The 27606-nt window shown below is 38.6% G+C and overlaps 2 protein-coding genes and 1 long non-coding RNA gene across 3 annotated transcripts in view; 2 read left to right on the top strand and 1 right to left on the bottom strand.

The window, feature by feature from the left end:
- LOC139118621 (propionyl-CoA carboxylase beta chain, mitochondrial-like) overlaps positions 1-11454 on the top strand; it is a 16537-nt gene extending 5083 nt beyond the window's left edge. Inside the window, exons 8-15 of the mRNA XM_070682035.1 lie at positions 330-396; positions 2788-2908; positions 3665-3746; positions 4229-4352; positions 5084-5191; positions 5460-5560; positions 7745-7940; positions 8629-11454. Coding sequence (XP_070538136.1) covers positions 330-396; positions 2788-2908; positions 3665-3746; positions 4229-4352; positions 5084-5191; positions 5460-5560; positions 7745-7940; positions 8629-8750 — 921 coding nt within the window. The 3' untranslated portion in view covers positions 8751-11454. The remainder of the gene's footprint in view (positions 1-329; positions 397-2787; positions 2909-3664; positions 3747-4228; positions 4353-5083; positions 5192-5459; positions 5561-7744; positions 7941-8628) is intronic.
- LOC139118626 (uncharacterized) lies at positions 5173-20571 on the bottom strand. The gene is made up of 3 exons (XR_011548765.1): positions 20418-20571; positions 19099-19263; positions 5173-5306 (listed from the first exon to the last, which is right to left on the bottom strand). It is a non-coding gene; the product is annotated as an uncharacterized lncRNA (long non-coding RNA).
- On the top strand, positions 14638-27606 carry LOC139118623 (3'(2'),5'-bisphosphate nucleotidase 1-like). Its single transcript, XM_070682037.1, has 8 exons — positions 14638-14785; positions 14979-15147; positions 21350-21451; positions 21699-21812; positions 23726-23774; positions 24244-24533; positions 25130-25235; positions 25808-27606. Exons 1-8 carry the CDS (start codon positions 14730-14732, stop codon positions 25954-25956), a joined length of 1035 nt encoding a protein of 344 aa, XP_070538138.1. The 5' UTR covers positions 14638-14729; the 3' UTR covers positions 25957-27606.

Raw genomic sequence — 27606 nt, 5'->3', positions numbered from 1 at the left:
TAGCAACAGAGGTCAACCACCGGAATTTGCGTTTCCCTTTGATCTTTGCGACAGAGACACATCTGTCTTTCCCTCTACTGTCTATGGTTATCTTTTGATGTGTCACAAGTCAGAGGGAGACAGGTGAAGATGCTGACAAAGACAATTAAAACATGAAAATGTAAAAAATTCAAATACAAGCTTTCTTGCACTCACAATGCCATAGGTTAGAAAGAAATTATATTTGATGGTAACAGGTGACATGACATGTCACTGTAGAATTGTTTTAATATACTCAGACTCTAAGACGAGACGTACCATAATTCTATTTTGCTTTGCATTTTTTTTAGTCTGAAACAAATGAAGATGTAACACAGGAACAGCTTGGTGGCGCTAAAACTCACACTTCAGTATCAGGTAAGAGGCTTTGTGTAACTGAAAAGATCTACCTCGGCCACAACCCAGACAATTGTGGGGATCCAATCAGACTTGCAACATTCATGTGCATACTGTACACACCTGTGAATCCAGATTTACAGACCCCACCCACCCTGTCACTCAGTCCGATGAGGCATTTCTTGAGCATGTCATGTGACTTGCCTTTAAATTTCTTTAAATTCAGTCAAAAACAATAGCGTTGCAAAATTTTTTTTGCAAACAGAATATAAATATATGGAAATACTTAAGAGTTACATCTAATGTAAATTTTCAGCAAGTGTTCATCTAGTAATGCCATAACAACTTAGAAATATATTTTTAGACAGGTCAGGTGACCATATAATATACCATGCAGATTGATTAATGTATTTCAATAACTTATTTCAGCAAGGATGTACAGATACCGATTTCTTTAACGCCCAGTAGCTGTAACTCTTTGATAATGATTTTCACCTCAAATTTTGTTTGTAATGTCAACTACAGTTCCTTATTCCCCAAAGCATGTTGAGATACATTACAGGTAGTTCATTAACTCAGTCTGTACATGTGTAAACTGCATTGTATTGTTGCCATGTGAATTCTGGTCTGAACTATATGAAAACAATAACGGTGCATTTTGCACATGTAGACATTGTCCTGACAGACTAAATAGTTTAGGTTTCAACATGCTTTTAGGAGTAGAACAAGAAATTAGATGACATACAAAACCCATTTTGGAAAAAAAACATCAAAAGAAACAGCTGCTTGGCCTTTAAAGGCCAGGGACTTGATACCCGGGATCAAGTTAATGCCGTTCACCTTTGACATTCACGGGCGGGATCGAATGTTTATGTCTTTGTAAATTACGGTCACGATTAGTGTGCACAGGAGGTTGTAAACAGGCCAATGTGTTGACATGCAAACAACAGATTATACGTAACTGAATATAACGGCGAGACCAGTACACTGGGAAACAACGTTTGTGAAGCCCGCGATGCTTGTAGCAATAACAGGTGTACTTCAACAGTAATGACAAAGGTACGGCACCACACCGCTGCAACTAACGACGTTATTACCAGGTCTTGACAATTTTTTTTCCAGTTCACTCGTCCGTCAGACAAGTGGATTTTCAATTTCACTTGTCCTCACAAAAATTTTACTTGTCCTCCATTTGTAATAATCAGGACCAAAATACTTGCGACGAATTCCGTAGCAGCTTTCAGGGCTTTCTTATTTTGGTAATTTTCGCCGATGTTGACACCGATTTTTCTCAAAAGTTTACATTGAAATAGCCTTGCGTACGGTCTGTGTGTTACTAGAGTATTTCTATTAATTGACTGACGCAACCAGTAAGGAAATTTTATTCAACTTTAAAAAAGTCACCGTCTTTGCTTGACATCGGATTCCATGGCAATGGAGCAACACAAGATGTCGTTTAGGTCATCAAAAATCTTTAAAACGGCAAGACGATAATAATAATACTTTTCACGACAGAAAAATGTAAAAGAACTTGAATCTGAACTTTAAATGACTAGTTCCATGGAAGAAACGATCGGAAATAGCGGCGTGTACGACGTCTACGCGAGAACGCGCTATGGCTTGGGTGGCATACTAGCAGTCACAGGGGCTCGAGCTGGGTAGTCTGCTCGCTTTTCGGCTCGAACTATCGACCCCATAGTCGACATGATGGCACTGCAACCTAAATGGATGTTTTAATAGGTGGGCATATCGACTACGGGATCGATAGATCGAGCTGAAAATCGATCTATTTAGCAGACTACCAAGCTAAAGAGTGCCTGTGCATGCGGCTCTGCACTGCGGTCGCCCCATCTAATTACATGGCTGTGCGTACCTAACATGTTGACATCGCAAACGTTTACCGATTCACACCTGTAGCGCGTCCTTTTTTGAGTGACAGCTTGCAGACCTTTGTTGTGGCCGCTTGCCACGCAAGTTGAAGACAAAGAGAAATACATTCATCGACCAAAATCAGCTTTATTTATGCTCAAATCATAAAATTTTATCTATATATTCAATCACTAGACATTCATAGTTAGGTACATGTGCATGGACGCCTAAGTTTCCTCGCCTGTGACCATTTTGGCATGATTTTTACGGAGCGATCGAGCGTGACGCCAACCTGGCCACGCTTTGCATGAACTAACTGCAACAGGGGCAGCTTACTATTTATACCCAGCCCTGGCCTTTAACCCTTTCACCACCGTGGTTTGTCCCAAATCCATTGTTTTCTATGGTAAGTTGGACCTGTATACAGGGAACTGGGGGTGAAAGGTTTAAGATACACATACTGTGCATCCTAATTTTCATTGGTTCTTTATATGCACTTTTACTTGCCTCATTATCAGTGTAATTTTGTCATTATCATTCTAGGTGTTGCTCATTGCGCCTTTGACAATGACGTCCATGCCCTGCTGCAGCTCAGAAAGTTTATGGATTTTCTACCGCTGTCAAATAAAGATGCGTCACCAATCAGAGTGTGTGAAGATCCTTGGTAAGTCATTTTGTCAGAATTTCATTGTTCATATGGCTTGTGTTGTATAGCTCTGTTAGCACAGCTAAATCGAAGAGAAAGAAAAAAGCTGTATTGTCTCAGAAAAGACACTTTCTGTGATGACAGCCATGATCCCTCTGCTATTTGTTACCTTGCTAGGATCATTGTGCCAATATACCTGTAGCGTTATGGCAGTATTGGTTACTGACATCCAGTTGGTACAGGTTTTATCATTTGTTTAAAGCCCTCTTAGCTGTATATCTTTTTGCATTTTGGTTTGAAATCACAAGCAACGTATGTAAAATGCCTACTGAAGTGTGATCACAGAATGTTTTGCAGACGTTTATGACAAACACGCAACTTGGATTTCAACAACTAAAATAATATTTGACCTTTAAATCATATATTGCTTCTGCAAGTGAGTACACAATAATTGTAAATAACAGACTGAATCCATTGCCAAGGTTAATGGCAAAAATTAAAAACATCTCTCCAAAATTTGGGTCATAATTTTTTATTAGCAAAATGCACAAAGATGCAGCTAACAGTGCTTTAAGCAGCCTTGTAAGTATGAGCTGTCATTCATCCTAACTTGTGCCTCTACAAGCAGCCATTTCTCATAGACTTTTTTACTTCCATAACCAATTTGTGCCACTATGATATTTGCCATAGCGTTTTCAACACAGATAGACTCTTAGCCAAGACTGAATAAAGTGTTGTCTGCATGATTCATCGGTATTTATTATGTCTACACAGGGACCGTATGGTGCCAGGTCTTGACACGCTAGTGCCACATGCATCTAACAAGCCATACGACATGAAAGAAGTTATTTTGGCTGTAAGTATGGTTGTTAGCTGATGTGTGCCATATGGCAGTAGGAGCTTATTGTAAAGTTTGGCATTTATCCATACATTTATCCGTCTGTCTGTCTGTCTGTCTGTCTGTCTGTCTGTGCTGGTATGTATTTATGTGTATATGTTGGGGCAATGGGGTTGTGTCCACATGAAAAACTTATCTGACTATTTTAACGTGAGCAAAATTGCCTTGTGTATGGTTTGTGAAGATAGGCACAAAATACCATACCATTGTATGCTTTGAGAAAACCAAGTTGTAAGTTGAAGCAAATGTACGCTTTATTTTATTTACCCCAAGGCTAGTGTTCTCATTTATTTATTGTAAATGTGAGAATCAAAGAAAATTTGTCAGAGTAAAATGTAAGGCATGTTGCTTTTCAAGAAACACACTTTGAGATGTCTAGAATTTTGTCAGCCGTGATATCCCGTACATTAAACACTACTGTATATCACATCATTTTGCAGATTGTGGATGACAGAGATTTCTTTGAGATCATGCCGAACTATGCTAAAAATATCATCATTGGATTCGCAAGGTTGAATGGCAGGACAGTTGGCATCGTTGCAAATCAACCCAAAGTTGCATCAGGTAGGAAAGGCCAGACATGAAAATGTCCATGGTGGAAAGTTATTGAAAATTGACTGAAGAAAATTCATCAATTTAAATTATAATTCAATTCAACCAAAAAAACCCTGAAACATATTCATACATAGCAAACTGAAAACTTGAACTGTTGTGTACATGTTTAGCATGTCATTTTTTTCGTAGAAGAAAAGCCCTGCGAAAGAAAATGTTTTAGATTTAAGTGATTTTGAAGAATGCCATGATCACCAACAGAGAATTGAGAAAAAAGATGCCATGATCACCAACAGAGAATTGGGAAAAAAGATTTCAAAGCATATTATCCAAAGCCATATAGCTATCCAGAAAAATATTTGGATCATTCTAAAAGAAATGAAGCTGCGCAGACTGTGTGACAAACCACTTCTATCTACTAGCGCTGAAAAAGAAAACGTTATTTCGCTGCCTAATCCTGGAAGACAATTTCCAAGTAACTCTTATGCATCTTAAGATGTGCATTACTATAAGTGGCATACAATATTTGCCAAAACTCAGAGAGTATGCATGCAATTTTAACATGTTAAAATATATGAATAATTACTTTCATAGATGTTTGTGTTATGTACAGGTCACTGAGCAAATCAGATGACCCTAACAACATGATACCTTTTTACCAGTATTACACTTGACTACCATACATCTGGTGGTAGATGCTACTTTGACAAAACTCTGATCATTTCTGATGTCATCACTTGCAGGTTGTCTGGATATCAATGCTTCCGTGAAAGGTGCTCGCTTTGTCCGTTTCTGTGATTCCTTCAATATTCCCGTCATCACCTTTGTAGATGTTCCTGGGTTCTTGCCAGGTGAGTAGCCACCATTCCATGACTGCTTGTAGCTTACCTTCCCAATTACACCAGTTATAACCCTTCCATGCAGTCTCTCATTTCTTATCTTGTGTCATGACAAACTACAGTCAACCTGGAATGTAGTAGGTGCAATATGTGCAAATGGGTCAAATATTCTACCAATACTAAAAAGTAAAATTTACAGCGGATTAGATGAAACCACAGGATGCAATGAAATGCAAAATTCAATCCATGTTGTAACTTAACATAATTTATTCATCCCAAGGAACCCACCAGGAGTATGGTGGCATTATCCGACACGGTGCCAAGTTACTCTATGCTTTTGCTGAAGCTACAGTTCCCAAGATGACTGTCATTACCCGAAAGGTATGAAGGCATTTCAATTTATTTTCTACTGGTCTAATTTGACTGAAACATACTTAGTGTATTCTAGTATGCACCTCAAAATTTAAAGACCTAAACTTTTGTTCAAGCTTTCCATTCTCTTTCAAAATCCAGAATAAAATTCAGGGGTCATCATGCAAATTTTGGCACTAAAGAAAAAAAAATTGAAATTAAAAATGGCTGCCATCCCTGTGTTTACTCATTGGGGAAAAATTACATTTTTGATTTTCACAAAGGCAAGACAGCAAAACTTGAATTACTCTACAGTTTCCAAAATGAGCCCAGGGTAGCAACATACTGGCAAAGGTTATTAAATTTTAGCAGGGCTTGACAATTTTTTTTCCAGTTCACTTGTCCGTCGGACAAGTGGATTTTCAATTTCACTTGTCCTCTCAAAAATTTACTTGTCCTCCATTTGTAATAATCAAGACCAAAATGCTAGCGACGAAGTCCGTAGCGGCTTTCAGGGCTTTCTTATCTTGGTAATTTTCGCCGATGTTAACGCCGATTTTTTTCAAAGTTTACATTGAAGTAGGCCTGCGTACGGTCTGTGTGTTTCCGGCGTCATACGGCCTCCACCACAAGAGGCCGTATAACGCCGAGAACTCACAGACCTGTACGCAGAGCTAACATTGAATTTGAAGGTACATATCATACATTGGCTTCCCGTTTTTGGCAAGCATAAATGCCGTCGTAAAGAGATTGGTCAGTTTCTATCGCTGGTCGTCGTCATTCGGTTCACGCATTGCGAGTGCATGCGATCGGATTGTTGGCAAGTGAAACCGTACTATCGGGCTCAGCGGGACCCACAAAATTTCCACAATCATTGTCCCCATCACTATCTCATCTGCGATGCGCCAAACAGTCCAAATGCGGTTGACTAAACTCGTGAGACCTTATCGATTCAACGCAAAACATGTCGTATCTGTCAAGAAAAGCATTTCGCTTGGTTTGGTCATGGAGGTAGTCTCTTCCTACCTCCATGCTTTGGCAATGGTGGGGTATTTGAGACACGACGTACTGAACATTTTGGAACCGTCATATTTCAACCAAGGCCACTGTGCTTTCCAAATTCCATTTCGGGAGATAACATCTACGGCGTTTTTCCTCATCATAACGCTTATGTTTAGATCTTTTGTCAGAAACATCGATCATCACATCGAGTCGTCGATTCTCAGACGATCCCACTCACGCTGGCCCTCGTGGCGCCGTCGTAAATCATCACAATGTCGTTTCTCAGAGTTACACAATGCCCATCGTCGTAAACTACGTGCCTCTTTACGGCAACAACTTTGCTTGGTTTTTGCGTAGGTCTGCGGAGCGGAAATTACGCTCTGGCTCGCGAAAATGCACAATGCCTTGTTTGCATTAGTGGAAATATTACCGTAAAATACTCATATTTACAGCGATCACTCCACAAACTATCTGCCAACAATGTTCGTCTACCTCGCGAGGCCGCATAAATGATTTTGAAGTACTGCACGGTCGATAATCGGATTGCCAATAAGCACTATGGCATGGGTTTTGCAATTTTTTACCTAATTTGTTGGGGTGGAGCAGTCAGCAAACAACAAAGAAATGCTGTTTATGCCAAGTTTTAAGCAACTTTTTAATTGGACGATGAAACAATTTCATGTCGATCATCGAAAAATTGCAACATTGTGTGAGTCGGCAAATGAATCGCAGAAGAACGTCACAATTGTATCTAAAAAAGTCAGTGATCAGTGACATTTATTTTGTGTGAACGACAACGCAAATCGGGCGACAACCGCAACTTAGGTTCGCGTTGATTGCGCCAGAAGTTGTATAAACAACTTGTCCGGCGGGCGACCAGATTTTATTTTTGACTTGCCCGAACGTAAATTTCACTTGTCCCGGGCGTCGGGGCGATAGGAATTGTCAAGCCCTGATTTTAGAGTCTGAATATCTGTCCTTGAAGTATGGTGCTACGTTTACTTCGTTTTCATAAAGGAAAGTTTTGGACATAATATTTTCTGCAGCTGCAAAGTTTTGAACTCAACAGTGAATGGTGGTGAAATGCCAACTGCTTCCACAACCCGCACCAGGTTCAAAGTTGACCAGTCCTGAATCACATTAGAATCACTGAATCACTACTATAATTGCTCTGACCTACTTGTAAAATTTCTTTTATCCATGAATGTGTAGGCGTATGGTGGAGCGTATGATGTGATGAGCTCCAAACACCTGCGTGGTGACACCAACTACGCCTGGCCAACAGCCGAGGTTGCAGTGATGGGGGCTAAGGGAGCCGTTAAGATTATCTTCAGGGGCCAACAGGCCGAAGAAGCTGAACATGAATACGTTGAGAAATTTGCCAACCCATTCCCTGCAGCAGTCAGAGGTGAGATAAAAGTTGTTGCAAAGAAATCATGACACAGACAGTGATTGCTATAGAAAACAAACTTGTTCCCATTTTCTGCAATCATGATAAATAACAGATTTATGATTGGCAATTCTTTCTTTATCCAACACTGTCTAGAGTAGGATTGGCTATATCTGTAGCATAACCATTACAAGATTGACAGATCTGGCTTAGGCTCCTCCTTCCACTCATCTCTTACAGATTTGCTTTGTCTCACTTCTGCCAAGCAATGAAATTCTTTCGCAAACAATCAGATCTTGCCAATCACTTCTTGTACTATACAGTTGCAGGGTATAATCATGAAGGGTTTGATTGAAATTTGCATACAGCTCTGCCTGTCCAAATCTCATGTAGTCTCAGACTGGTTATTTGTGTACTATTTAAATGGGTTGTTCCCACAGTAACTTTGGATTCCATTTTTCACTTGATGAAGAAGATAATCTAGCTATCCCTGCTGATATTTTAAGTAGGATAATTCAACCACAAACAAAAAGAAATAATGGACAACATGTATTTTCTACCGTCGACCCCCTGGCTTATGATTTTCTATGTCAGTGTATGAGGGCGCCCTTTCATGAGTGTGGTGGCTCAATCATCATTCTGGTCGGACAAGGAAGTAAGTCCAGTGCATGATACAATGTTCATTGATTATTTTCATTTTTCTCAGGATTTGTGGATGACATTATTGAGCCGCGGACGACCAGAATGAGACTGTGTCGTGACCTCGATTTACTTGCCTCCAAGGATTTGAAGAACCCCTGGAAGAAACATGGAAACATCCCGCTGTAAAGTGAATCTCTCAGATGTACAGCCAGCGGTACCTTGAGATGTGTGTGTGTGTGAAAAGAAAAATGATGATCCAGTCACTCAGAGATGAAATATATGACATACTGGGTATCATGAAGATGATAAAACAGTTGTCCCTATTTTACTGTGCATGGAAAAAGCCAAGATATTTTTATTGAAAATTAATGCTACAATTCTGCAGTGGCCAAAGGGCTTGGAACAGTACAGCTACAGGCCCCAGTGTAAATTATGCTGCAAAACGCTTGATGGCCAGTTTTTCTCATGGATAGGAAACCACAAAAATTTGTGGTTTTCCTCATTCTACAAAGTGTTTCTGATAAGTTACTGTGCATTCATTCATGGCATGTACCTTTAAAGTTCAATGTTACCAGCTTCATGACAGTACTGAAATGGATCATGTGTGTCATTTTCGTTTAGTTTTACATACTTTTTTGCTCAACCATAATTTTAATTTTTTTGAAGATGACACTGCAAAAAAAATTATATGTTCATTATGACAGCTGAAATGGCCATCACAACTCATTGCTAGATAATTAAACCTAGCTCCATGTACTATTCATGCCACTACCTGAAATATTTTATGTCTTTATTGAAACCATTTTACCATCTGTTTGAGACTACTACAATGGCTTCTGAAAAAAAGATTTCTCCACAGAAGATTCCTCAAAATTTACAGTCTTAGTCTTCTAGATCTCACAACCAAATTAGTTTTTGAAAATTCAACAATCCCAAACTGATCTGTTAATCATGTGATCTATGTCAGCTTTAAAAGCTATTCATAGTTTTAACAGAGATGGGTGTCTAAAAAACATTTTCTAAATTAAGCCATGGCTTATAATAGGAATTTTTCCAATTCTATTACCAAAAGCTATTTTTGCTTTACACTGAAATGAAGCTGTTTCATAGAATATTTTTTGTCATACAACATGTTGATAGAAAAAGGCTGCAAATTTCTGCTGTCAGACAGCATAATACAAACACAAAACCAATCCTTGTAGATTTTTTTCTTTTTGTTTGCTTCTTCAGAAATGAACTTATCATCTGTGATATTTAAAAAAATGTCATTTGTCAGCAGAAGTAATGAAATTAATGGAGAAAATCATTTCAACTTTTTTACGTCGTGCTTTGTGAGATGTACAATTGCCCAGTGATTTTTTTCACAATATTATGTCGTGCACAGCTTTCTAATTTAAGATCACACTCAGAAATAGGACAGGTAGATAGATTGTGAACTCACAGATCAGGTATTATGCATTTGGACAAAGTTACTTTTATTGCTTGTACCATCTTTGTATTACATCCCAGAAAAAGACCAAAGCTCAATTGAAGTAGTGGGTAGCAAGGTGTAGCGTATTGTGAAAAGCCATGTTGGACTACTGTATCACAGAATTATGCAATTATTCTATAATTAGTGTCATTGTTCCGGGCGCTGGTACTAGCACAGTGAATTTGCAGTGCAGGAGTCATCTTGACAGCAGCTAGGTCAAAGGGCATCGTCATGACAGCAGCTAGGTCAAAGGGCATTGCAAGTCCTATTCACTCTGTGTTTTGAAACATAAAGAGGAATGAATGGTGATTACATTACCGCTGTTATCTACAGAGGATCTTCTCAAAGGTCACCTCTTTCCATTCTACTGACCCTTGACCCCAATGAATACCTGGGGTTACGTTTAACAACTTTTTCGGCTCTTTGCTAATTTGCAGTCTTGTAAAAAATGCAGCTTAGAATCTGCAGAAGCAGAAGTGAGAATGTGCGCCAAATTTTCAGCTTGATGTGCATCTTATATCATAGCACCAACACTGGAATGACACTGCGATCAATAACATACTGTACTCCAAGTCACCAGTCGGATATCAGCTAAAATGAATATTTTTGTCGTCAAAGTACACAAGCTGTCCTGCTTCTGTACCGTTTCAGGTTTACAAATTTGTAATCGTACTTTCCAAGTGTTGAAACTTGAAATTTGTATCCATTTGAAAAATTTGTATCCATTTAGAAAACAGCTCAGGCTCTGTTCAGTGAAAACATACCGCAAGTAACCATAGCAACCTACAATGCAACCATATATTTATTCAAATTACTGTCTTTTCATGTTTTTTCCAGCAAGACACAATGCTTTCCAGTTCCAGTCTTTTCAGCACATGCTACTCTGTAAAATTACAGTAGACTAACTATATTTTACCCAACTGATTTTGTTACAAGTAAATTTCAAGAATTAGAATGTAAGGTTACAAGTAAATTTTGAGGCTTAGAATGTAAGGTGAGACTGAATGACATTGGACCCACATGGGACAATTTTACAAATCACCATAATCCTAGGGGGGTCAAGTTGCTTTATAAAGCCTGAGAGGCCCCCTAAGATGTATTTGTTTTGTGCTTTGACGTTTGGGTCCAGCATTCTTCATGTGCAGTGAATTGAAATCTCAAGCCTCCACAAACTAACCAACAATCAATTTTTATGTTGAAAAGTCAATCATGAAATGATGTGTTGATCTGTTTAATTATTTGCGATGCTGAAACACCCGCTGCTTCATGCACACGCTGTTTGATGTACCGCCATGTAATACTTTATTGACATGAAGATAATGCAGAATATGTATATAGATTGTGTGTACCGTTTGCATTGTCTATGGAGTAAAAAAGCGTTTTATGAGCAATAAACGGCGTGTTTTGTCTTTGCTTCAACTAAGTACTGGAAAATTGATTCAGTTTTGCACCTGGTGTCTGAACTAGGGTGAAAAAAAAGACCCAGTGATCCTCAAGTGAAGGAATCATCAACGCTGAGTGTCTCAGACCACAGATGCTGTGCCCTCTTGAGTTCCACAATCAAGATAAAATTCCACAAATGAACGGCTTACCACGACAGCTCACAATGTTGCTCTTTTTAGACCCTTTTAATATAAATAAAGATGAGACCCTCTCTTAAAATTAATTATGAGTCTATTATGTCAATGCATCATGTGATGAGTGTCAATATTGTAACCTCATTGTACTTTATGCCGATTTGCAACATGTCCAAACAAATGTTTGCTCAATAGCATAATGCAGCCTGTTCCACTTTGAAATGGGGGTTGAAGGAATGTTTCATTGATCACTTTTACAATATGTTTCAACGTGATGAACAAAGTCTGTAAACACATACGACATCCTGGGAGAAAAACTGTGAATGGAAACGTCCTTCAATTTTCACATCCCTAAGTGAATCAATCTACCCTGTGTATCCACTATAATTATGTAATAATACCTGTAAAACTTATTTCATGTGTGTTATCTCCCCATAAATCTAGGTGCTGAATTTATACAATGTTATGATAGTTGGCCTTTAGAGGTTTGTGTACTCATGTGCAGTTTATCCAGAACGATTTTGCAGAGGATTGGGGTCGGGGTGAAAGATAGGACTTTCATTGACAATAATGTTTTATATGTTACCATGAGCTAATCAGAAAACAGATAGTATACTTTTTCCCTTTTCGGCCAGTAAAAAGTACCATAAACACATCACGGGTTTAACTGGATTGGTGAGAACTTTCACATTCTCATTCTTTGATAAAAGTGACTTGCGTTTTTGCTATGGCTCAGTACCCAGGTAAATGTAACTGGTGTTCCCAGGTCATGTTACCTGAGTTCCCCCTTTAAATATAGATGAAATAATATTTCATAACCACAGAAATGGTGCAAGGGTTCTGACACCATTTGACAATCTTCCCATGCCTTAGCAAAAAAAGTGAATTCAGTAGACAAAACGTAACTTATGCAATGCCATTGTCTTCAATACCCCGAGGAATGTCCATCCAGATCATGGTAATGGCATTATTTTAAATCCACCAAAAGAATGTCATCCCAGTTCATGTGCGAAAACTGAACATGTTACACTGAGCCTCCAAAAATGATCATAATGATAACTATCAAATTATTATAAAACTGTAAATTTTGTCCATTATGATATGATGAGCACATGTCATGCCTACATTGTATATAATGCAGTTTTACTGATCCATGGATTGTGGTTCCCCTACTAAAAGGCATTTTTCCATCATTCTATTATAGTGAAAGGAATTTTATTTGGTTTGACAAGAAGGAGAATCTCCAAATATAACCAAGTTGTCCTTTCCAAATAGTGTCAATACAGTTCAAATTGAAATTGAAACTATGAAACAAATACTTAGGGACTGGTCAGTTTCTTTGGCGGGGAGGGGGGAGTGGATTCATGGGGGTCAGTTACCCTGTTTTTTACTTTGGTGATGGGGGTCACCACGTTTTTGCAATGCCCAATTGGGGAGGTCAGTGTGTTTTTGAATTTTGACACGGGCTCATACTTGCCTAAAATCCATCGTTCCAACCACAAATTTCATCATTCAGTTGCATTTTTCAGTGCAACCTTCAGGCGTGTAACTTTAATATATCAGAGACATCTGTATATTTAATATTTTCAGTGTGCCCTTTTGTGGGCGCGTTACTTTAATATTAGTATATCAGACATATTTTTCAGCACACCCTTCTGGCACATGACTTTAATATATGAGACCTATATCAGAGATATCTGGATGTTTGATTTTTTTCAGTGTGCCCTTTGGGGAAGGTACTTTAATATATCAGATATATATGTCAGAGATATCTGGATGTTTGCAAATTGAATGTCTGTATTGCAAAGGGTACCATTATGAAATCTTCAGTTCATATGAAAACTATATATATATATATATATATATATATATATATATATATATATATATATATATATATATATATATATATATATATATATATATATATATATATATAAATGAATATATTTTCTGACTTTTGGTTTACCTTTGTTGTGCACAGGCCGGGGTCACCCTGTTTTTGAAATTTGGAATAGGGGTCACCCTGTTTTTGAAAGTTGGAATAGGTCAGTGTTATAGTTGGTCAGACACTTTTTTATGTCAGTAAAAAAAATCCATCGCCCTCCCCCAGGCTGAAGAAACTGACCAGTCCCTTATTACTGGTATGTGAGAATTATGATGAGTGACGGTTAACAAGGATGGAAGCACACATCAGTGGTCAGAAACACATTACACTCAGATTTCACTCCCAAACAGTTTAATTTAATTATTCAATCACAAATTCTTCAAGGGTATCAACACATAAAACGGCTGAATGCATGTTGTCAAAAATTGTTTGCCATGCATCTCAAGCTGTTCAAATCCTATGTATCATTGCTATACTTACTTTTAACAGAGGTGGATTTCCAAAAATGCACTACTCTTTCAGTCATTGACATCGACAAGACAATTGTCTGTTGTCATCACTCTTCTCAAACCAGTGCGATTTGAACAGCTTTGATATTTGGGCAAATGAGGTTATGACAAGATCAATGAAATTTACAATTACAGATGAACTGACCTCCAGGCGGTTTTGATAATTCATTGATATTGGAAATGATTTACATGAGATTACCACATCATTCCAATTACCAGACATACATGTTACCTTTGTAAATGAACTTTACTGTGCAGAAACACTTCAGCATTGGTTTCTAGAGTCTAGCTATCTCTCAGGAGCAGGCAATATTTAAAGCAACTTCAATAATTTGGAGACAAAGTATTAACTTGGCATCAGCAGATGGAATACTAAAAAGGAAACCTGGCAAAAGTTTAATCTAAAACGTCAAGTAATTAAGAGGTAGAAAAAGCAAAAATAGTCAAGGGCGGACTGTTCTGCATATTTTGATTGTGTCGTGACATTACCGTGAGACCGACTACGAAGCTGATGGCGACAGGCGCCTCAGTTCTTCTGCCCTGTCCGAGTCTACAGAGATCTTCTCCATATAGTGACACGCCCACCTCCCTTCACGTTTTCCACTCACGCGAAACATGATAACCTCCGACCTGTGACCTCATCTCGCTAGACGCACCACGTGGTTGTTTAGCGGGGTTACCAGGGACGGTAAAGTATCACATGACAGCTGATGTCCATTGATGACCAGACAGCTTTTTGCGGCAGTATTTCGTTGTACATTAATTGCACGGCATAGGTGAGTCGATCCCCTTCAAGATGGTATTTTTAAAGGGGGACTGTACTGACGCGGGTCGAGTTTGCAGTCTTTCGTACTTCGCCTAGATCATGCTCACACCTTGCTATGGAATTTCCCCTACCTCACGGTTATATGCAAATCTGTAGCCCCCTTTCATACAGTCGTCCGCTCTCTTTCAACATTGGTCTTTCAGCCTATCAGGGTTACAGAAGTCACCACGCCAGATCCATTCCAGCCCCAAGATGTCTGACGCCCCGCTCCTCGTTCGTCTCGTCGCGGCCTCCGTGGCCATCGCCGACAAGGCCGGTCTCATAGTACGAGAAATTATGAAGAAGGGAGAGTTGGGCATTGTAGAGAAAACGGTGAGTGACATTGCACAGAAGCAGTGAAGTGTTCACCTGCGGACACGTATTGATGAAAGTCTGTCGATGCGATGTGCATTAATAAACCTTTGATGGGAACTTTCTCCAAGGGTCAAATCAGAGACTTCCACTCCACGTACTGTAAACGGTCAAATCTGTGCTGTGTGTGTCTCCCCGCTTGTTTGATATTTTTGTTTCAGATTCGAAATCGCCCGTTTCTAGTTCGGTGCATTTCGGCTTTTGACGTCTTCGGCCTTGCTCCTCTGAACTGGAAGCCGGGGTCCCACCCCACCCTCGATTTATTATACCTTTATATTCAAGATGTGCAACAAAAATGTTTTATATGTGATATTTCATCCCTGGTACTAAACTCTTGATCTTTTTATGTTTTCATGAAAGAGCGATTCCGATTTACGGCCACATCTGCCAGAGATACAAAGAACTGAAAGATGAGCTTTTACATATAGTATTAGTAGTCCAGGTATGCGAGTGTGTTTAAACCAACTGTACTGTACTGTGTACTGTACCGGGTACTGTACAGTACTTTCAAAATACCAGAGTCATTCTGACTGAAACTTCCCAGAGTGCAGTCCTTTTGTGTGGAGGGAATAGTAATTTACATACAACGGGACAAAATGTTTAATGAATGCATTCTGTACAGTCTTGGCTGTGTACAGGATGGCCATGTGTGTATGAGGGGGGGGGGAGAGAGAGAGAGAGAGAGAGAGAGAGCACTGCGAATGCGATTTTACAACTATATCCAGACTCTTCCTGATATTTTATATTTCAATATGGCAAATGATTTAGTCTTTTGACACTATCCAAATATTACAGTTTCTTCATAAGTGTTAACACAGTTTGTCACAACTGAGGGTAAGATTGCTGTTTCTCACGTGTACCTGTTGAAAAAACCGGACAGGTCAGGAATCTACACTGACCGGAACAAGCGTGATTGTAGGTGATGATGAATAGCGACCTCAATCTATCAGTTTGCTCACAGACTGTATGATACACAAAAAATATTGACACAGAAGGAAATCATCAATAAGTTGACAAAAGACTGTCATGTAACCTTTAAGTAGCGGCTGACCCTCTGTATATTTGCCCTACCCTTGACAAGGTCATTCCCAGCATATCTGTCTGGCCCTTGTACAATCATGGACCACCAAAGAATGAATGCAGGGGAAAAAAATCTGACTGGGAACGTAGAGTTTGGTGGTCACATGTCAGTCGATTTACCTGTAAATAACAATTTTAAACAGTGGAAAATTCAGAAAAACTTGTTCAAATATTTCACAGATGAATGATCGCTGAAAGGACAGGTTACCTTTTAAAAGTGGCATGCTTTGAGCTAGTAATTCAGGGTATTAACATTTATCATTTGTTCTCCGATTTAGACCCCCCCCCCCCCCCCCCCCCCCCCATTTAGTGGTACTACACTCAAGCATGTCGTACCTGACCATTGGTAAAAAAAAACCCACTCCATTCTTTGGCATTTAATCAAAAAAGAAAATACATCAGGTATATGTAGTTTGTCAACCTCTGGCGTTATGCCAGGTCCCTTGTACACAAGACTTTGTGCATATACTTTCAAGTTTTGAATATAATACAACAGAGTACCATAACTTTCATATGAGTTTGACAATTTTTGTATTGTCATATCTTGATCAGCTTTTGATCTCATCGGCATATAATTTAGAGGCAAATCTAGAGATTTTGCTTCTTAACTTAATAACACAAAAATCTCCATTACTATTTGCTTTATGTTGATTAGGAATAACGTTTTTATTTCCATTTGCTACCAGATCCTTGAAACTCTTACAGTATTAATATGAACATTTCATCTTTCTGCTACAAAGATTCAGTACAAATAGTGCAACTTTAAAAGTTTGACAAGTTTTGCTCTAGGGGTTCATCGTAAAACCAAATTCAAAATTGTCTGGTTCAGAACCCGCACTAACCCTGACAAGCACCGGGCATCTGAGCTATTTCAGATTATGTAAGCACATTGATTATGTATTTATAACTTACCAGCAACCATAAAAAAAATCAAAGACAATACTTTACAATGCACATATCTGTGTCAACAGGACATTGAGTCAATGCCTACATGTAAAGCTTTTCCTCTGAAGACTTGAGGGATAGGTCAAAGGTCAAGCTTTTTTGAGGTTGACAGGTAAACTGATAAATTGCAGTTGAAATTCTGAATTTAGCAATCTAAAACAAATCCTCAATAACTGCTGTAAAATCATCAATCATGCTTTTTTGTGGACGTACCTTGCCACCAGACATTGCAGGTCAGCGGTACGGTCCCATGTGGTGAACAATGTGATATGCCACTTGAAATGAAAGCATTATCACTAGTTTGCTGTTGTTACACGCTGGGTCACTGATAAGGTTTAGAAGGAAATGGCAGTTACAGTGAAGAAATTAATACAAAAAAATCTGAAATTTACATATGCCATGGGTTTTTAAGACTGCCAGCAGACTTGTATTGTTTTGCCACAAAGATGAAATAGCAGAAACAACCTGAACATTTTTATTGTTTAAATAAGCATATTTCTAAAATATTTGTTTAGGATATTTTTTGATTTGTTTTGTGTTTGTAGTTCAAACAAGCTGGACCCCATGAGGCTTTCAATACTTTTAGTATGGTAGATACAGGCCGGTTATACAAGAAAATCAAGGTGTATTGGTATCAATATTTTTAGTATGTCTAGGTTGTGGTAGAATATACCTCTTGGCTATAAATTCAGACTCTCAAAATTTAACAATACTTCTTTGGTCCACCAATTGTGGGGACCCATTTGAAAGCTTTGTGATGGAATAATTAAACTCTTCACTGGCGTATTTTTGAGAAAAACTAAAAATTTTATTTTTCCCCATAGAGTTAACACTGCAATGGCAGCCATTTTGAATTTCAAGAGTCCGTACATATCAGGTAATTTGTCTCCTTGGTACAGAATTTTGCAGGGTGACCCCTGACTTTTATTCTTGATTGCAGAAGGGAAGAATTTAAAGTTTTCTAACGGAAAGTTTGAGCAAAAGTGTAAGTCTTTCAATTTACAGTTGCTAACTATTGAGCAACAAAATGTACCTTGAACCCTATACTTGCAGATGGAACAAAAAATTAATTTTACTATTATTGCTGACTTGTATATAGAATATTTACGTTACACTTTGCAGCAATAAAAGTGTTTATAGAAAAATGACTTTTTCTCTCATAACAAGGTAAAATAATATAATATAATAAATATATGTACTTATTTCGGAGTTTTAAAGAAAACTCCCTGATAGTCTCTAGTGTGTGCCAGAAAATATAAATGAGGTTAGAGGCTGGCAGATTCTCAACCAAAGTACCATACCTTGGCATCTAATTAGATGGTTCGATACAAATAATGTCCATCTTTAAAACTGTTTGAGTTCATGGTGGAGTTGTAGGAGTTGCATGTGTATTTACAGGTACATAAAAACCAGTTGAAAGAGCAATTTTGAGCGATTTGTACCCACTAGTGTTTATGACAACACTGTAGATTTGAGGTCAGAAATCATGGACAGTGGGGCATTAAGATATCACATGCTTAAGTCAACATTATGGTTACAGCCACAATTTGTATCCAGAATTTGAAAAACGCAAATACTGGGTTCAAAGTTGTTAGATATGTTAGTTTTTTGTCCCTGATAACAAGGTTAAAGGAGCAACCAGAGATAATGAGGTTAAACCTTCAAGCAAAGTTTTCACAACTTGATAAAATAGGTCCTCTTGACATTTCTATCATTGTTTTGGGGGAAGCTAGGTGACAGTGATCTTTTCAAGTCCCCCCCCTACAGGTAGAGCAACATTTTCAAGTCCCCCCCCTCCACTACCCCCAAAATTTTCAAATCCCCCCCCCCTGAATTCCTCCAGCCCCCCCCCCCCCCCCTAACCGTTTTTTGTGAACGCAGCCTTACCGGATATCACTTCTTGGCATTGCATCCTGAGATCTTCTAGTTTCATTGGTTTGGTCGATGTGCATTGTTGAACTATCAGCTCTGAACTGCCAGCTTTCCACAAAGATGACTTTTAACAATGTTCAAGCTGTTCTATCTTTGCAGTAGACTGTTGTGGGTGTTCCTCTGACATGCAGGAAAGAGCATATTCAATTCATGATGAGCTCAAAATCTCTGTTGCTGATTGGGGACAAATTTGAATTTGTGCAACCCTACTGAGTATTATTGCACAAGCACTTTCCAAAGTCTTAGAATATGCCGAGGGGAGCCACATATTGCGACTTTGGAACTCTGGTAAAACTTCTAGGGTACTGCTCTCAACAAAAGCATATACTTTCAGAATTGATCAGCCAAAGTCTTTTGTGTGAGAGAGGAAGGCGATACAGGTTAACTTAATATGCATCCCAATTAAACAGTTTTTTGTTGAAAGAGAAATGCAAGTTAATTACTGCTCATTGGTCAATTGATATCATTGAAGGTTAATTGGCAAAGATTGACTAGGTGGTAGATGTAGAGCCACCTTCATTCACTTCAAAGAAAAAACTCTGGAGTTGCTGCACTGCGGGAGAGCACGCCGGTGAAAAAGTGAGAAGGAAGTTTGAATCCTAGACCCTGAAGTGCCAGGGTCTCAGATTGAATGGAAAGCTTGAGGCAAGTGTCTTGGTTCAGCAAGTACCTTAAGCACATTGTAGGGAAAGAGGCTTGTGTCTGGACACCTTGTGACCCATACCATGGTCTGTAACTCTCACCCTGGGGCACTCTGTGGTAAAGTTGATGTCTTTCCATATGCAAATAGAGGTGACCTCACGTCATCTTTGCTAGTCCAGCTAGAGTTCTATTGTTTGAATTTCAATAGATACAGTGTCCCAGTGTGCTAGTATTTCAGACATCACAAGGCCTTGAATAAGGTGCTTAAATTCCATCCAATAGTGAATGCCTTTCTATTTCAAAAGGTGATTTGAAGTGGATCGACGTGATCAGTCAAGTGTCATAGTTATCACCCTATTTCAGGGTTGCATGTCATTGTTTGGTTGAAACTTTGTATTTGAAGGATGTTATTTTAAAGCTTTTCACCTTTCACGTACCAATCCTCTGAGTATAAAATGTATGTGACAATCCACATTGAAAACCACTGAACTCTGGTGTGCCCACAACCAAGGAGCTTATGGTGATATAAATAGGCAGAGGGACGCCATTACATTTTTACTGGTTAAGCAGTTTTCTGTAAGCACCTGTGTCTTCACAGTCCATTTGGATATAGCAGGACAATAACCACTGACCTGTGTTTATAACCGGTGACCTGCAGTTAGAGGGGTTATGTTGTTCCATGTTACTGCCGGGCCCAGTTTCTCATGAACCAAAATTAGGGACATGGAATGTCAGTGACAGTGAGTGAACTGAGTGACTGAGTGAAAATGCGCTGACGCTATAAATGAGAACACTTAATTGTGATCTTATATGATGTCATAAATATTAACAGCACTCGCAGCTCCACCAGCCAATCAAAAGATTTCCTTCACATCATGAATATTAACAATGTAATTCAAACAGCCAATCACAAGACTTCCTCCTCAAAGTGATTGACAGGTCCCTGCAGATGAAGTCCAGGGAGGGGAGGGGCTAAGATACCAGGGTTCTGGATGCTGTCCATCTGTTCATTCATTACTCTATCTCAGACATGCTGGAAACAATGTCATTCATGTTTGGCACAGAAACATAAGCCTGTGGCTTACACATCTAATCAATCTGATAATCAGTGGGATAACTCAGATTCCACACCATATCATGTAATAATATTTTAGAATTTGATGAAATCACTGAATGGTGACTTTCTTTCTTTTCATGGACAACCTTGCAATACGCAGTATACATGAAACACACCAGGATTGTTACTGAAATAAAGAATGTGAGAAATGACAAACAGGTTACAGTCTACTGCTGATGGAGCTTCTCCAAATTGTCTAGCGCCAGCCCCAGCTTCTGCCTGTATCCATGGCAGCATAAGTCCATTTAGGTTGCCATGGAGATGCCTTTTCGTCGTAGTGAAACTTGTGACATGACTTTCATAAACTACTGTAGTATGCACAGTAAGAGAACCATTTGTCCTGAATCACTATTCACAAATGTTGCTATAGTTACCAGAGATTAAAATTCACTGGATCAAATCATCATAAATGATTATATCGTTCTTCTTTTATTTTCTCTCCTGCAGGGTATTCAAGACTTGCAGACGCAGGCCGACAGGACCGTCCAGATGTCCATTTCAACATCAATAAGTCGTCTCTTTCCTGGAGTTAATGTTCTCGGTGAAGAGGTAGGTCGGATTTCATAAAGCTCAGAGACAATGTGATATTTTGCAGTATATGAAATAAGCCAATGAAATGTGGCAAGGCTTACAAACAAGTTCCATTTGTTGTGATTCTAGGTTGACAATTCAAACTGAATATGTCAAAATTACTGAATAACCGCCATTTATGTTCTTGACAAGGGCACAGTTAAGCAACATTTAACAGAAAAATGCTGAGTCAGCTCTTAATGATGCAATATTCATTCCACAACAGGATGATGACCAGCCTGCCGTTGATGAGCAGTATGTGTACAGTGATATGTCTGCTGATGTGTTGAAGTATGCTGACAAATGCCCTGACAAATACAAGGACATCAAACCAGAGCAGGTACTGCTGATGCTACTTGCGTCCAACTCTTTATTCGCAGGCAATGCATGTATTTTGTCTGCATGTATGTACGTCCACTGTTTACGCTTTGTCAACTTTCTGACAAAAATTCTTCCGGAACTAAAATGTCTTGTGATGCCCATTAAGTTACCATATTCAGACTTTTCACTTTACTTACCCACTTAAATTTAAAAAATCTTCAGCCTTATTCATATAAGCCTTCCAGAAATGTTTGTATGGTCTTTGTAAGTAAATATTGACTCAGTTGTAGGGTCCACTATGTCAATATTTTCTGGTCTCCAAATGGAGGCGTCTACAGAAAAAAGTGTATAAACACCACCAGCGTACACCACCAGCGTGTTGTTGTTACTTTGTTTCATTTGCTGTAGATTCACCTGTGCTAAGTTTACTGCACATGTAGCCAAAGTTTTGTCGAAGACCTTGACATTGAATATTTACCTGGCACTTGAAGTGCCTGTTGCTAGTGTCCCTTGATTGTAAGAAAGAACTAGACTCCCTAACCAGCTGAAAATACCACATCATACTGTGAAGCATCATGCATCAGATTCAGCAGGCAGCCTTTGTCAGAAAATTTGAAATCTTTGGCAAACCTACACCATGAGATGACCTACATTGCGTGCAGTCACTGAAATTTGAGCTTTTGGCATGGTTTCATGGAGACTGCCTTCACAACAGTCACTGAACCAAACAATGTGACCTGGTTTATCTCGCAAGAGTTTAAACTGACCAAGTATGCATACAGTTTGTCAGGACTAAATAAGTTCTGAAAGTTTTTGTGTATGTAAGTTTTCTGTAAGTATAAGTGCACAAGCTCCTCTGTTGTAAAAGGATTTGAAGAAATGGTCTTCTGAAATTTAGGCACTGTTCATCTTTGTAGCCATTATTTCAGTGGAAACATTTAGCAAAAATCCCAACAGGTTCTATTCTGTCAGACAGAGTTCTTGCTGCCCTCTGATAACAATTTTCTCCTAAACAAGTATGGTTTAACTCCTCCTTTCTTGAGAGTATGCCCAAATTCCAGACAAGTTCAAGGTCACGTATCACTCACCACTTGAGCTGAAAGCAAATCAACATTTCTGAAATGTTTAGATGTATTAAGCAAAAAGCAAAAGGCACTCCCAGGGATGTTGATGGAGTCTGCATTGTCTGCCAGTATGACAGCTAATGTAATGGAAGACATTTGTGAAGTCCCCTGTCAGTTTGACCTTTTGTGCCCTGACCCCATTCGACCTATGACATCATACTGAGATTTGCCCATGAGCAGGACTCAAAAGGTTACAACTTAAACAGTCTCTGGGACCGTCAAACTTTTATATAATACTGTATGCTATCACATTTCAAATCTTGTTTTGTCTTGACTTTGCTTTCAGATTCTGAGGTCATGACCTCAACTGCTCACCCCCCAAAACTATGTCCTTTACAATTTCACACTCTGCTCTCCCCTGTCATTTTGAAGTGGATCATAATATTTACAAAAGTTAACCATTACACTGAATCAAAAAACAATTCTGAGAACGAGGCTCCATTCTGACCGCTCTCTCTTCGTGCTACAAATAGTTTGCTGTAAATTTTCAGAATCACATGTTGATCATGGTGCCTCAAAACCAGTACAACAATTTCTCATTATACGACAATATTGAGCGTTGGAAAGCAAAGTTAGTTTTCATAATGAATGGTGATTGAATCAGGGAGACAGGCCTGCCTTGTCAGCAGCTTATACAAAATGTTTGTCATGACTGGGACATTTTGGCAAAGAGGAATATTTCTTTGTTGCACAGATTATCTAATCTTTGTTTTTCATTGTTTGTGCCAAAACTCATAGAAAAATGTTGAGACGATTTTTATCACCATACAATAATCATTGATATTTCATGACTTTTTTAAATGCATAGGTTGTTGTTTGGATCGATCCTCTTGATGGAACTAAAGAATACACAGAAGGCGAGTGGAATTTTCAAATGTTTTATTTGTCTGTGCTTGGCATTTATAATTGATGTTCTTTAAGTTTGAACTGATTGTGATTTTAGGTTTGTTACTGTATATTGCAGTTAGTGTAGAACATCATAATTTCAATTTTGTCTGTTTGCCCCTGTGTATGTTTTTCTGCTTCTGTAATCTGACCTCTTGATGTGTGATTTTCATGAAATCTGTGGTAATAAAGTGCTAATTTTGCCATCACTTTTAGAAGAATCTGAGAGTCTTGTCAAAAATTTCAGATAAATTCTTTTCCCCCCATTGATGAACAAACTGCGACATCATTATGAATCAGCCCTCTCTTATGGAAATGCCCAGAGATTATGACCTTTTCCTTCTGACAAATCGTTAAGTGTGATATACTCCCAGAAAATGAGAGAGTGATGGAACTCTGATCATTAGACTCAAGAGTTGACCCTTCCTCCTATTCTGATAGGTCTACTGGATCACGTGACTGTCCTGATCGGCATCGCCATCGATGGACAGAGTGCAGCGGGCGTCATCCACCAACCGTACTTCAACTACAAGGCTGGTGAGGGCGCTCAACTCGGCCGCACAATCTGGGGCATCATTGGCATCGGCTCCTTTGGTTTCACCCAGAAGAAACTCCCCGAGGGCAAGACCATCATCACCACAACTCGCTCCCATCCGACAAAGACTGTACAAGAGGCCATCGATGCCTTTAAACCTGATGAGGTCATTCGTGTAGGAGGGTGTGGTCATAAGGTATGTGGTCCATACGTGTAATTTGGTCACTCCATTGTCCTTTGGTTTAAAGGGAGGGTGTTGTCGTAACTGCGCGAGTGTGACTTTCGTTTTTACAAACAATGTATTTCATGCATGATATTTAGATGCATCACTTCAACATAGCTGAGACATTTCAATTTTACAATATTCATTGTTAACAAAGATGTTTTAACATTCATTAATTGCCACCGTACCCTAGATACAGTGTTTACATCGGTCGTAGGGGCAATCTGGCAATCTTTGAGCAGAGTTCCGATGACAGCTTCCCTTTAATAGTACACACTTGATTATAATGTCCATGCAGTCTGTACATATGAGCAGCAAATATTTGAGGTTTTTTCTATGAATATGTCAACCCAACGGTAGGTATGATGATTTTCATGCAACAAAATTACAAGTATTACTGTGATTATGAGATTACTCAAAATATTCCAAAATATCTCTTAATATTTCTCGTAACCTATGAAGTGCATAGTCCATTAGTAAGTTGTTTCAGTTCTCATATGCAACATTTGTTTTCCACTATCCCCTATGTAATGACTGGAACAAAAGGTCTTTTTGATTCACTACCACAGGTGTTGATAGTTCTGGAAGGTGAGGCTCACGTCTATCTCTTTGCCAGCCCTGGATGCAAGAAATGGGATACGTGTGGACCTCAGGCCATCTTGGAAGCCATTGGAGGTACGATAGAAACTTTAAATACATAATTGATGCAAATGTTCTCTAATGTCAGAAAGGTAAATTAGTTAGCAGTTTTAGGAGGTATAATAATTTCACATATTGTGATTCTGTGATTGTCTGTAAATCTTGTTGTAGAGACTTAACTCAAGGAAACTGTAATTCCCTTTCATAATCAGGTATAAAAAATCGGCATGAAGGGCAGGTTTTTTGGGATTAGAGAATCTTCTTATAGCAAGTTTACCAATATTTGAAACTCAAAATGAATGCCATTGGAGTTAACACCAAGGTAAAATTTTGAATGTCTGATAAACAAGATGACAAAAACTGAAATTTATCGAAAAAATTTAAAAATGAATGTATAACAAAGTGAAAATGTAGTCCCGAATTGCTGTACACTGAAATCATTTGTAATACTAATTTAGCTGCAACAATGGGTATATCTAACCTACAAAAACCATGAAGGATGAAATAAATCCTGTATGTACAATGCATTGTCTCTGATAGTCTTGCTCTAAGATTCAAGGTGTCACATTTCCATTTTGACTTACTCTTGAATATGCTGTTCATTGCAGGACGACTTACAGATATCCATGGCAACATCATTCAGTACCACAAAGATGTCAAGAAGCCCAACACCGGTGGCGTCCTAGCAACCATCTGTAACCATGACTACTTCCTCACAAATATTCCTCAGGGCATCAAAGACCAGCTCAAACCCTGACCATCTAAACTATAGCACTCACAAATAAATACATGTAGCCCATGTAACATCCCCTGTATATCTCTCTCTGCCAGCAGGTATCTGCTGTACCCCTTAGCTGCCAATTATCTTTACCACAAATTCATAACCCCTTTCAAGGCTAACTTTGGTACAAGCCTGTTGTTCTGCATGGCCAAGTTGGATCTCTGCATTTGGAAATGGGGGTGAAAAGGTTTAAGTTTTGCTTATTCAAACCAGAATGGTTTGTAGATTTCTCGGGAAGAAAAGTCAGAAATTTATGCTGAGGGCTTTGAACAGTGACTTTCCAGAGTCACATTGAAACTTTGACCATTTTCCAAACGGATCATGAAAGGAGCATGTAGAGCACTTTTATCATCAGTTTGCAGTTTGTCACCTGTACAGAGAATATCTTGTCCTGCCAAGAGCAAAGTTTTTCACTTTTCTGTGAAATATTTCAAGTGATTGACTTTGTTCTGCTATCCAAGCCCTGCAACATGCCAACATATCAGCCATTGCTCAAACAGACATAAGTATTCATGCATATCATTTACACACAGGGTCAAATATTTGCATATTAACATAGTGTACACCTGTACACTGAGCAACAGGTGTGCTTCGGTGACTGACATACATGTAACAATAAATTGTAGGCACTCCAAGATAATTGCTTGACTTATTAACAACAGAAAATAGCAACTGCAAGTTTAGCGATATCTTCCAAACCATTTCTTTTCCCTGCACAGTGTTGTAAAGCCATATTCCTTGAACTTTGACCCATTGGTTGATTTGCACTATGTGAGAAGACATCCATCAGAAATGTAAAAACTTCATTTTTCTCAGCACATACTTTGTATTTCAAATGGTGAACAAATGGAATCAGTTGCTTTGTTTACCCTCTGGTAATCACATACAAGCAAGAATTACTGGCAAAATACCTACTTCTGTTGTTCATTTGACGTTCATATGTAAAATATAGTGTTTTATTACTTCATCACAACATAGTCTTTCAAATCGACAGCAAACGATAGAAATATAAGTATGAACTTTAAGTATTCTATTTTTACCTGTGAATATCTCAAGTCATGATATGTTTTTGAGGCAGATGTTTTCTCTGTTTACCTGAAATATGGAAGACAGCCTGTGTCAAAATATAATCGGCACACCAAGTACATATTCATTCTTTAGTTTGGTGTTTGAAAAAGCACAGATTTCAAGTCGGTAACCAGGCCAATTTCAGTTATTTGGATAAATTCTGAACATTTCTCCACTCAGATCCTCTCCATGTCTGCAGCAAATACATTTAATTTGGCCAAGGAATAGAATTCAACTTCAAAGTGTTTTTATTACTGAGAAATGTATCGCCATTATGGAATATAATTAATTGTTAACAATGCCATTACTCTTATGTAATGGGAGACCACGTCTTAAAGTCTTGCTGTACAGCAAGAAATACGAATGTAAATTTTGTCATTCAATCATGAAATTCCAAATTGTAACAATGTATTTGTTTTGATCTACCAATTAAGCTTATTTCATCAGTTCTTCATCAAGAAAATTCTTAGGAGTATTTGATTGAGATGTAAACATCCAAATGAATTGAAGGTCAGGTCAAGGTCATGATGATGAATAAATTGGAAATGACACGACTAA

Source organism: Ptychodera flava, chromosome 19 (assembly GCF_041260155.1).
Source record: "Ptychodera flava strain L36383 chromosome 19, AS_Pfla_20210202, whole genome shotgun sequence".
NCBI lineage: Eukaryota > Metazoa > Hemichordata > Enteropneusta > Ptychoderidae > Ptychodera > Ptychodera flava.
The sequence above is the reverse complement of the archived record's forward strand: the minus strand, read 5'-3'. Positions and strand labels throughout refer to the sequence as shown.